This window comes from Podarcis vaucheri (assembly GCF_965113315.1).
Source record: "Podarcis vaucheri genome assembly, chromosome: 8".
In the NCBI taxonomy this organism is placed as follows: Eukaryota; Metazoa; Chordata; class Lepidosauria; order Squamata; family Lacertidae; genus Podarcis; species Podarcis vaucheri.
In genome coordinates this window covers 36,003,611-36,016,319 of record NC_138766.1, presented here as the reverse complement: position 1 = coordinate 36,016,319, position 12,709 = coordinate 36,003,611, and the positions used below count along the sequence as shown (strand labels likewise).

Below are 12,709 nucleotides of genomic sequence, written 5' to 3'. Positions count from 1 at the left end.
CATCCTGATCAAATTTGCAGATGACACCAAACTGGGAGGGGTGGCTAACACCCCAGAGGACAGGATCACACTTCAAAACGACCTTGACAGATTAGAGAACTGGGCAAAAATAAACAAGATGAATTTTAACAGGGAGAAATGTAAAGTATTGCACTTGGGCAAAAAAAATGAGAGGCACAAATACAAGATGGGTGACACCTGGCTTGAGAGCAGTACATGTGAAAAGGATCTAGGAGTCTTGGTTGACCACAAACTTGACATGAGCCAACAGTGTGACGCGGCAGCTAAAAAAGCCAATGCAATTCTGGGCTGCATCAATAGGAGTATAGCATCTAGATCAAGGGAAGTAATAGTGCCACTGTATTCTGCTCTGGTCAGACCACACCTGGAGTACTGTGTCCAGTTCTGGGCACCACAATTCAAGAAGGACACTGACAAACTGGAACGTGTCCAGAGGAGGGCAACCAAAATGGTCAAAGGCCTGGAAACGATGCCTTATGAGGAACGGCTAAGGGAGCTGGGCATGTTTAGCCTGGAGAAGAGGAGGTTAAGGGGTGATATGATAGCCATGTTCAAATATATAAAAGGATGTCACATAGAGGAGGGAGAAAGGTTGTTTTCTGCTGCTCCGGAGAAGCGGACACGGAGCAATGGATCCAAACTACAAGAAAGAAGATTCCACCTAAACATTAGGAAGAACTTCCTGACAGTAAGAGCTGTTCGACAGTGGAATTTGCTGCCAAGGAGTGTGGTGGAGTCTCCTACTTTGGAGGTCTTTAAGCAGAGGCTTCACAACCATATGTCAGGAGTGCTCTGATGGTGTTTCCTGCTTGGCAGGGGGTTGGACTCGATGGCCCTTGTGGTCTCTTCCAACTCTATGATTCTATGATTCTATGATTCTATGATTCTATGACCAGAAGTACATGAGTAACCATGGACAAAACACTTATAGAGAAGGATGATTAATGCACCCCAGTGTAAGCTCTTGCTTCATTATTTATTTGTTATACATTTACACCAAAACCACTGGATATCTCACAAAGTGTACTTCCATTTTGTTCATTGCCATGCACTCCAGTACAAGCTTCAGGTGGAAGTCCAGGGTGTCTACCATGTTTTGAGATTGAAGGATGGAAACAAGAAATAAATCTGAGTGATACTGGCATAGTGATGACATTCAGCCCAGATCTCCAGATGGCCTCATCCATCAGCTTCATGTAAACATTAAAAAGCATGGGAGACAAGATGGAGTCTTGCAGTACCCCACATACACCAAAGGCCATGGCAAAGAATGAGCGTGCATGTATGTGTGTGACTGGTTTGTTTGTGTGTTTTAATGTGCCCACAACTCTTCCACAGGTCCCCAAATGTACCCACAGCTCAAAAAGGTTGGTGACCCCTGTTTGTTCCCTACACTGACTGGCAGTGGCTCTCCAGAATTTCAGACAGAAGCCTTTCCAGTTCTACATGGGAGACCCCAAGAATTGAACCTGAGTCCTCCTGCATGGACTATTGATTTTTGCCATTGAGATGGCCCTTCCCAATTAACGCTGGCCAGAAACACATGACTGGAGCATCTGCTGTAAAATCACCCAAAATGGATTATTCAATTCGGCCAAGTAAAAAAGTAGAGGTAAAACAACTTGCAATGCATGTTTGCTCAGAAGTAAGTTTCATTATATTCAATGAGGCTTATTCTCAGATGAGGATGTGAAGACTGCAGCTTTGCACTATGTGCAAATGTCTCCTGGCAGTCAAAATCTGTTGCATGGAATGTATTTGTTGCTGTGGGCAGGAAAAAAACATCAGGGGAATCCTGAAAGGAACAGGCACAATTCAATGCAAGGTATACATGACTGGAATAGCCCTAAAGCTGTGGGTGACTCCCATAGCAGCATATCACATTTGATTTTGCAAAATTGTTTCTAATTTTTCCAGCAGCTGTTAAGGCGCCTTGAAGGTTGCAAACTTAGATTTATCATTTTATAAGCTTAGGGCCCCTCTACAATCGCAGTGACAGCATTCCTGACACACAAATGGCAGCAGTGGAAAAGTTCAAAAGAATGAAAGATCTTCTCTCAAACCTGTTCTACTTCTTATTAAAGATTTACTGAAAAGGACACAGATGCTGGTAACTTGCATAAGCCAGTGTGTCTCAGCTCTGTGGCCTTTCCTTCAAGGGAGTAGGTTTGCTTTGAGGATCCTTGAAGGCGATGGTACGGTTTCTGGCTAATGGTAAGGTATTTTTTGTTCCTCTTCAAATATGATATGATAAATCTTTCCTGAAGGAACGTGTCATCTACCGTTTTGGACAACAAATGTGCTGTTGCTGAAGAAGAGCAGAATGAATGTCACTCAGTTGTTATTCTTTGTGTCATGATTTTGTTCCTTGGGTCTTCTGTGCTCACTTCAGAGCTTAGTCCAACATCTGTCTCCTTAACGACATTATCAGTTTGATCTGATCTCTTCAAACCAGAGACCTGAGGCTATACCAGGGTGCATTTGAAGCTCCTATACAGGCATTCTTTCCACATTGCTTCACTAGAGTAGGCAGCTATGTACACATATCCCTTTGCACATGTGGAATTTTGGCCCATCTGTTCATGTAGATGAGAAAGTTATATGTGTTTGGAAGCTGCCCAGAGTGGCTGGGGCAACCCAGCCAGATGGGCAGGGTATTACTATTACTGTTACTAGATTCAGGTAGGTAGCCGTGTTGGTCTGATGCATGCACACGAAAGCTTATACCCAGAACAAACTTAGTTGGTCTCTAAGGTGCTACTGGACATTTTTTAAATTTTTATTTACTTATTAAAGGTAAAGGCAAAGGTACCCCTGGCCGTACGGGCCAGTCGTGTCCGACTCTAGGCTTGTGCGCCCATCTCACTTAAGAGGCCGGGGGCCAATGCTGTCCAGAGACACTTCCGGGTCATGTGGCCAGTGTGACGAAGCTGCTCTGGCGAGCCAGCACCAGTGCAGCACACGGAAACGCCATTTACCTTCCCGCTAGTAAGCGGTCCCTATTTATCTACTTGCACTTAGGGGTGCTTTCGAACTACTAGGTGGCCAGGAGCTGGGACCGAAAGGCGGGAGCTCACCCCGCCACGGGGATTCGAACCGCCGACCATACGATCGGCAAGTCCTAGGCACTGAGGTTTTACCCACAGCGCCACCTGCGTCCCTGACTTATTACTATTACTATTATTACTACTATTACTATTACTTATTACTATTATTATTACTATTATTAGAATTACCTCCAGGAGCACATACCTCACCTGTAGCAGACACCTGAATTTGACCAGCTCAGGATGTTTATATTGTATGTAAATGTAAATGGGTGTACCATTTTCAGTTCTTCAGATCTCTCAGAAGGATTTTGTTTCCCTGAGTTTTACATTTGTAATTCTGCTAATTAGTCTGTAATCAGCAGAACATAAACATCTGCATAAGCGATGGAACCAGTGGAGCCCCTTCAATTTATCACATTAAAGCATTTGGGCAGGGGGATACAAATCCATTCACGAAACAAATCCTGTCCTCAGGGTCTCTGCTAACTAAAAGCAGAAGTGTGGAGATGGAAAAAGAACTCAGAATTAATATATTTAACTAGTTTAGAGAGCTTCACCAGCTGAACACAGTCACAGTAAAGCACAAGTTCAAATACAGCCATAGAAACCAAAAGACAGAAAGGCATGCATAGAATAGTGTCTTCTCAGTATGTGTATTTTTCCCCATGAACAAGCACTCTGCACATTCCTTCCCCCATAATGTTTCTTAGTTCCTATCTAAACATGTTCAGCATCATTCAACAGTCTGCTTTGGTTTTTCTGTGTAAGCAGTTGTACTAGGTATACATAGAGTTATCGAACTGCAGAGTTTATGGTTAGCAGAAAAGACCCATGTTCACATCACAAGACATTTTAAATTATTCTATCTAAGATGCTGCCTTACTCATTATAGGCAACTAGGCAAGTTGCTATTTGCAATCATTCATTAGTTACAATTTTGTAGCACTTTCTGTTGTCAAAACAAAATGGTTTCTTCATTCAACACTTTGCTATATAGAAGGCACATTATGGGTGGTTCATTCAGCCTCAAGATAAATATTTTGTAGAACAAGAATTTATGCACAAGCACTTTAAGATAAATATATATAAATGAAGCATTAAAATATTTTCCCCAGGAAGCAGAAGCATATTATGGATTTGAAAAAAACTTTATTCAGCAGAAAATGGTCAAATTGAAGTCCCAGAGGCAAAGACTTAGCATGCACCTTTCATTGGAGCAGGTGTGCTGAACTGCAACTTCCATCATCCCTGATCATTGGCCATGCTTGCTGAAGCTGATGGGAGTTGTAGTTCAGCAACATTTGGCAGGCCCAAATTTCCCCATGACTGCATTGAAGGGTAACCTGAATAGGGCAAAATCTAAACTAATTCATTCCTAATTCCTAAAATGCTGATCTAACTAAGCCCAATTGCCGACTCAGTTTCATTATGTTCCATCTATGGAACTCCTTCCCAGGAAGCATTCAGTCTTCCCACCACAGTGGACACCTTTTAACAAAGGCTCAAGATGTTTTGGTTTGTCCAGGTGTTTGGAACATGAATTGTTCTGGTTTTGGATTGCGGTTTAATAGATAGTATTAACACTCCACTCCAATCTCCATGAGCAGTGTGGGATTCCAGGGGTTGCAGTTGCACTTACCAGGGTCTGTGTTCTCTTTGGGGACAATGAGGCACCACGGAATCTGGGGTGTTTATGATACATGGTTTATTTACACATACATACAACCCTTGTCTAGATGGAGAGAGTGCAGAGCTTTCACAACCCAAGAAAGTCCGGTTCCTGCCATGGATTCCAAGAGACCCCAAAGAACATGTCTAGCCCTCGCAATAGCATAAACAGACTGTCCGCCTTGTGCTCTGGCCTCCCACCTCTCCAGCTTGCAAAAAGGACACTTTTTCCTGTTTGCTTACCTCATCACCCACTGTATCCCTGGAAACTACTCCCTCCCAACTGGCTGGGTCTGCCCCCTCTGTGTCCAGCAGCATCTTTTGTCCTGTTGATAGCTTTTGTCAATGGGTTAATGGCTGGCCATCATCTTCTTTTGTCCTCTTCACCACCCACACTCAGCGAGCTCTGCCAGGCTAGTCTTCCTTGTTAGCATAAACTGAGCCCAGAGATTCCCATGTTTGGCACAGTTTAGTCAAATCTGGATTAATTCTGATTTTTATGGAATCCAAGAATTATGGGTGACTTGCACCCACATGTCCCCTAAATGGGTTCTGGGGCTTTCCTCAACCCTCTAGAGCAGATTTGGGGAGGTTAAGGGCTGAATGCAGAGATAATGCAGTGGGAGAGAAAATCCCGCTGCACAAATGGAACTACTTCATTGGATAGTTGGTTTTATCCCATTGCTAGCATGAGCTCTGTTATGAATGAGCTTTGCAGTGTACACATTGGTCTTTTTCTTTTATTCTTGTTTGTGCTCTTAGTTCCTGGTGCCTTTGTTTATGGTGAGTTTAGATATCCTAAAAACCACTTGGAAGCCCTTCTCCACACACACAGGGATTTTTGAAATCTGCCTGATACTAAAAATATATTTGCTTTATATAAGTAAAGGTTGAGTGTCCATTCTGTCCTTACATCACGTCAAAGAGCAACCAAATGCCAATTTCTATTTTAATCTTTGCAGAAACCCTGGGAGTTAGGTGCAGGGCTGTATGCTGACTCTTTGAATGAATGCACTTAGTTGCTACCTCTTTTACAGTGTCATGGTTCCCAGTTCAAATGTTGCATCACTCTTAATATAAAGTACAGTGTGCTGAACTCAGATAACATGTTCTCGAGCTGTTACAGTAATATGAAACTTCTTGCTCATCAATTTGAACTGAAAAAGATACTAGGCCACTATTGTCAGAAGTTACTGACAAAATAAAAATAAAAATACATGACTGACCTTGCTCTCCATGTCACGCTGTGTCACCCACAACCCTTTCTTTTTGCCTAACGAATAGTTCTGTGTAAGTCAAAAGCCTGCCTATTTCTATCCTGATGTAATTAATCCAAATGAAAGCTGTCCCTCTACATTTTTTTAAATTTTATTTTGTGGGCTTCCCATGCATCATAAATGATACTTAAATCTATCAGGAGGGCAGCAGTTTTGGGATTTATTTTATAGAAAGTCATTCATCAGAACATAACGAGAGCTCAAAGGCCCATCTATTCCAGCAACCTTGTCTCACCTTGGCTGACCAGATGTCTGTGGAAGCCTGCCAAGAGACACACGTGCAACAGGTAAAGGGACCCCTGACTGTTAGGCCCACTCTGGGGTTGCAGCGCTCATCTCGCTTTATTGGCCGAGGGAGCTGGCGTACAGCTTCCGGGTCATGTGGCCAGCATGACTAAGCCACTTCTGGCAAACCAGAGCAGCGCACGGAAACGCCGTCTACCTTCCCGCCGGAGTGGTACCTATTTATCTACTTGCACTTTGATGTGCTTTCGAACTGCTAGGTTGGCAGGAGCAGGGACCGAGCAACGGGAGCTCACCCCGTCACAGGGATTCGAACTGCCGACCTTCTGATCGGCAAGCCCTAGGCTCTGTTGCACCCACAGTGCAACAGAACCATCCCCAGTTCTGATTCTCAACACCTTGCATTTAGACGTGCCCTGCCTCTCATGCTAAAGGTGATATACCACCATCATGGCTACTTGCCTTTGATACCTTTATCTTCCATTAATTTTTCTAATCCCCTGTGCAAAGCCATCCAGGCTGTTGGTCATTTGTGGTAGCAAATTGCATAATTCAGCTGTGTGTTGGGTGAAGAATTACTTTCCCTTCATAGTGAATCCATCTTGAGGATCATGCAGAATGAAAAAAAACAACCAACATTATTCAGCATTTCTTCCCAATGTTAAAAACTATCATTCATCCTTAAACCATTTAGCATCTTTTGCAGCCTTCTGGAATGTGTTCTCTTTCATATCATCATTGGTGATTTCAGCTTTATAAGGAGTTGCAGTGTTCCAAAGGAAATGGCATTTATAGTATTGGTGATACTTTACATCCACTAAGGTCAATGGGAATTTGTAACTGGCTTCAGTTGCTTTTGCATAAGGAAGTCAGGGAGCAAATGTTTTTTCATGAGCTACAGATGCTTTTAATAGTGTGCAACCTTTGTGCTAGAGCACAGGTGTATTACCCTAGCTTAAACAAGTCCTCTATTAGCATGCAGTGTCTTCTAACACACATTCAAAATTAGTCTCAGTAGAAAACCCACTGCATAAGTGTCAGTGTGTAAAATGTACAGTGCAGTCTTGAAAATACTTGTGGTGTTATATTTTTCTTTGTCTCCTGGATTAAATGTTTTGTAAAGGGTTGTTGGCACTTACTGATGGAGAGCAGAGGGGTGGTGCGGGGTGGGGGGGCTAAGTGTGACTGTGTGAGCAATACATGCAGGTGCTCACAGCAGAAATTGGATTTCCCCACTTTGGGGGGGGGGAGCTGTAGCCAAGGTTTGTTCTTGGGTAACCCTAATGGTTTAATCAGTCTGGTCACCAGAATTTTAAGTTCCCTTCTTCTCCTAATTGTGATTAGTGAAAAATCTCTTTAAATTTGCTGGAAGCATGATTTATCTTGCTTGAGATTGGCACACATATGCATTCCACAATAACAGAATTTTGGGGTTTTTTGACTCCTGTGTGCATTAACAAGGACCTGATGGAATATATTAACTTGGCAGTGTATTATTTTGTTTTGACAGGATGAGGCTTTTGACTAAGAAGCAGCTCATCATATGCAAATGAACTCCTCATAATTAACACTAGTCTTTGCTATCCTTCTGCTGTCTGATGTGCTGTAGAATGTTTTTGCCACTGAACCCCATATGCCTGCCACTGTTTCTGAGCTCTTTCCTTAATAGCAATCTCTTAAGTTCATCCTCAAGGTTCGTAACTCCTCTAACATAACCTAGGCAAAGTCAACAGTTATCAGTGTATAATTCCCACCTTCCCATTGCTTCGCCTTTTGAACCCATTTGGAGTATGTGGCTAATAACTGCGTGAATTGTAATTTTTTTAAAAAATCAATTACAAAAGTAGAGTATCTCATTTTGCAAAATGATGTCAATGCACATTAAGATAACATAGCTGTCGTTTCATTTCCAGATTGCTAGATCTGAGAGAAATTCGGACGCCTTTGCTCTCAGGTGCAATCAATGGTTTCACTTTGTGCAGGGCCCAGAAACATGTATTTGGTCCTGATTTTAAGCATTTGTTTTACTTAGATGGGAGCTGAAGAAGTTCAACACTCTGCTACTGTGCTGTTATAAATAAATGACAGAAAGAGGACAGCCCCATACCATAGAGAGAGAGAGAAAGAAAAGGAGGAAAGCCTCAAAATAAACAATAAAAATAGGGAACTTTAATAAAACAGTAAGTTCTCTGTTGTGTTTCAATGGAAACTTTTCTCAAGGGCACAATAATTCAGTTTTGTTGAATTATTATAATAAGGGAAGCTCTGAGGTACTAAGGTATGGAAAGAGTTTTGATTTTATTCCAGAGTTTATAAATTTCCTCCTGGTATGGCTCAGGTACCTTGATGTTTAAAATAATCAGATACAGAATTTTCTTCATGTACTTTTTAGTTCTTTAAGCATTTAAGCTCAGTATGTTGTTTTTCAGCAGCATCAATAATTACTTGGTGAAATAAACGAGACTTCTGAATAAGCATGCATAGTATTTGGATGTAAGACACAATTTTGTATTAATTCCATAATTCAGAGCTTCTGACTAAAGAGCAAAAATTGTCTGCTTTCCTAATTACTGGAAAAAAGAGTTTTGTTAATCAGTTTGCATACTTTTACTTATGGTTCCTGAATTACCACACTGATAATATTCTACCTTTCCAGCCTCTAAATGTACCCACACTTCTCTTCGTTTGTTGTGCTTCTTTCTCCTCTGAATGAAGATGCTTGTAGGGCTCTGGCAGTAATCTCCCAGGTTTCATTTCTGATACAGATAATCATTTTTCTACTCATGCAGACAGTTGCCCCAAATATTCCTCATATTTGGTTCGATCACATTTACAGTTGTACCTCGGGTTAAGAACTTAATTTGTTCCGGAGGTCCGTTCTTAACCTGAAACTGTTCCTAAACTGAAATACCACTTTAGCTAATGGGGCCTCCCGCTGCCGCCGTGCCGCTGGAGCACGATTTCTGTTCTCATCCTGAAGCAAAGTTCTTAACCTGAAGCACTATTTCTGGGTTAGCGGAGTCTGTAACCTGAAGCGTATGTAACCCGAGGTACAACTGTACTTTTGACAGGGGTGGGGAAGCAATATAATTAGTAAATGGATGTAGACTTTTGTACAAGCTAGAATAATAAAGCACATTGGACTTTGCATTCCCATGACCAGTCATACACCAAGTCAATAGTACACATGTGCTAGCCTAGTACAGTAGTACCCTCAGGTTACAGATGCTTCAGGTTACAGACGCTTCAAGTTACAGACTCCACTAACCCAGAAATAGTACCTCGGGTTAAGCGCTTTGCTTTAGGATGAGAACAGAAATTGTGCGGTGGCAGCACGGTGGCAGTGGGAGGCCCCATTAGCTAAAGTGGTACCTCAGGTTAAGAACAGTGTCAGGTTAAGAACGGACCTCCAGAACGAATTAAGTTCTTAACCCGAGGTACCACTGTACTATAATCCATGTTCATTTGCCCAATTCATTTTTCAGGAGCAAGAAGCAAAGTTCTCTTTGCATGCACACAGCTTTGTTTGGAACACAAAGATCTCCGAGACACAGCAGACTTTCCGTGGGTGTCTGAGAGCAAAGGAGTCAAAGAGGGGGGAAATCCATGGAAATAAAGGGATACATTTCTCAGACTCCTATTTACAGAGATACCTCTGGTCCTAAAATGGGAGTTCTGGTTGCTGAAAGAAAATGCAACTTTAGTATTTAGAGACTTGAATATCTTTAATGATCTCACAAGTCGTGTAGTTAATTTACCTTTTATTTTCCTGAAGCTGTAGTTTGGGAAGCTGTATCTTAAACCTGCCTGTAACTTGCCATTGCACCTGACCTCCTTACTCTTACCTTGCAGGAATATCTTCCAGATTCCCAGAAATCATGTCAGTAGGATCACATTCGTTCTCCCCAGGAGGCCCTAATGGGATTATTAGAAGTCAATCCTTTGCTGGCTTCAGCGGTCTCCAGGAAAGAAGATCAAGGCAAGTAGCAGCTCCAAAGCCAGGCTTTCAGCTTGTAAATAGGGGATGGGAAGCTTTGCTGGGGTCTGTTGTTGTTATCCCTTTGTTATCTATTGCAAAGGATGCCTCTGTTATAGACCTGACTGTGGTGAAATTTAAACTAAGCAAACAGAAAACAGCTCTGGCTTTACCAAAGGTTATCTCCTTGACCTATCATGTCTTTTAAGACTTCAGCAAGGTTTTTCATTGGCTTTACAATTGAGGGTGGGTGATGGGAAGCAGCTGCACGCAGTCATAATAAAACAAAGGAAACCATTCCACAGGGAATGCAGTCAGGGTCTAGCCCTTTCTTTCCCTTACAGATGTGTCAAACAGTCTGATTTGCTTTAGATCCAGTTTAATCTTAACTGCTTCATGGATTCTCTTTGCTGCTGCAGTAGGTTCAGACATGCTGTTTGTAGCAATATTTCTCAAGACAGTGTGCACTCACCACCACAAGGCCAGAATATGGAAATTAACATATATATTTTTAAACAGGAGTGTAGGCCAGGGTTGGAGCAAGAAGTCAAGCATAGGCAGCAGCCCGTTTTTTCTCCTCTTCCTAGGATCAAAGTCAGCAACCTGGCATTGTTGGGCAGTGCTGAGCATCTGGATCTAGTTACCACAACACCACAATGTCCACACTGCCAAAGGCAGTTCATCTGGAGAAAATTGTGGGAACTGAAAATGGAGGACATAAACAAAACACTGGTGCTGCCAAAGCTATGCTGGCCACCAGGCCCCACTGATGGAGGCAGAAACCCATCAGAGGGTGCTTAGCTGAGGGCCCACTCAAACTTGAAATTGTCCCTGTCTCCATCCTGTGTTTCTGTGCCCGTTTTGTCTCTATAGCTGAATACCATCTGCAGTTTACGTCACATATAATAATGTTCTGGTATTAATGATGCTTAGGGACAGATGGCTATTACACATTAACTTTTTCAGCAATGTTGCAGAACTCCCCTCCCCCCATTTAAGGTGGCTTCTGTGGCCAGGGTTAAGCTTGTTGCAGGTTGCTTTTTTATTTATAGTCTTTACTTGATATTAACTTTTTCCATATGCATACAAAGCATAAAGGCAAAGAGCTCATTGCAGGTTGACTTGAGTTAAGGCCCTAAGCCACCAGAGCAGTCTCCTGCAAGAGCTCCATTAAAATGACAGAGAGCAAGCTGCTTAGCTCGTTTGGATTGTGCCTTTGTTTAATATTAATTACATCTTGCCTAAATATGAATCAAAGTGGTTAACGACCTGAAAGATCCACAGTGCAATAACCTGCCCTTCTCTTCTTCTATTTAGTTTCATTGCATGGTACATTTTAAATCTATTGTTACTCACACTGAGCCTTCGCAAGGAGACCCACTGCAGGTCTAAATAAACCAAAAGAATTAAATCAAATTCAGCGGCACTGCACATTTCTGTGAGTGGAATATCAGGTGCTGATAGAATGTCATGTTTGCTCAGACCTATTAACCCATAAACTTTCCGTCCTCTGGCAGGCAGCACAGTAAGCAGATTTCTTTGAGTCGGTAAAGATTAAGTTAGGGAAAGCTCCTTAGGTGATGCTCCTTTGAGATAACCAGATAATCACGATTTATACCTTTTCTTCCACCCCTTGCTCTCCTTTAATGTTCGTTTTGCAGGTGTAACTCCTTTATTGAAAATTCCTCTGTGCTCAAGAAACCCCAGGCAAAAGTGAAGAAGATGCACAACCTGGGACACAAGAGTAACAGCGCTGCTAAAGAGCCTCAGCCAGAAAGGATGGAAGAGGTTTACAGGGCCTTAAAGAATGGACTGGAGTAAGAGCTTTTATAAGTCTGGAGCAGCACTAAAAGTGTCTTTACTGCTCTGCGGAAGAACAACTTGTTGCCCCCCTGGAAGGAATAAGACTTTAACTTCTGATGTCAAAGATAGGTTTATCAGCTCCCCAAAAGCAAGGAGTTCCTGCTTCTCCTCTTAGCAGCTCAGGGCAGATCTGCAGAATCTTTAGATGTTCAGCCACAGTGGTACAGCTGGGTGATTTTAGATGCTAGACTTAATGGGCTTACTTGGGGCGAGGGGGTGGGTGACTTTAGATAGCTGTGTGTATTACAGTACTTCAGTTGTGAAGTTCACAGTTCTCTTTGCGCACACACTCACCATGTGCTTTACAACTGCTTTTACATTTTCTTTATTATTAAGAGAGAGAAACAAACACAAAACAGTTTGCCAATGCTGATTAAAAAGCATAATACTTGAGCATACTTTTGTTATAGAAAAGGAGCATATAAATTTAATGTTAAAATAATTAAAAAATGAGCATCAGAAGCCATATGCATGTCTGGGCAGCTGCCCCCTGACTATAAAATGCTTTTAAAGGTAAGAAGAATGAAAGCATCCCATCATCTTCTGATTTAAGATTGTGCAGATCCTTACCCAGACCAGCTCCACTCTTTCCCTGCCTACCATGGTGGGAA

The 12,709-nt window shown here is 42.2% G+C and overlaps 1 protein-coding gene across 4 annotated transcripts in view; it reads left to right on the top strand.

Moving 5' to 3' along the window:
* RIPOR2 (RHO family interacting cell polarization regulator 2) overlaps window positions 1–12,709 on the top strand; it is a 99,981-nt gene that overhangs the window by 56,927 nt on the left and 30,345 nt on the right. For all 4 annotated transcript variants that reach the window (XM_082234946.1, XM_082234943.1, XM_082234944.1 and 1 more), the window contains exons 2-3: window positions 10,112–10,238; window positions 11,897–12,052. In XM_082234946.1, coding sequence (XP_082091072.1) covers window positions 10,112–10,238; window positions 11,897–12,052 — 283 coding nt within the window. The remainder of the gene's footprint in view (window positions 1–10,111; window positions 10,239–11,896; window positions 12,053–12,709) is intronic.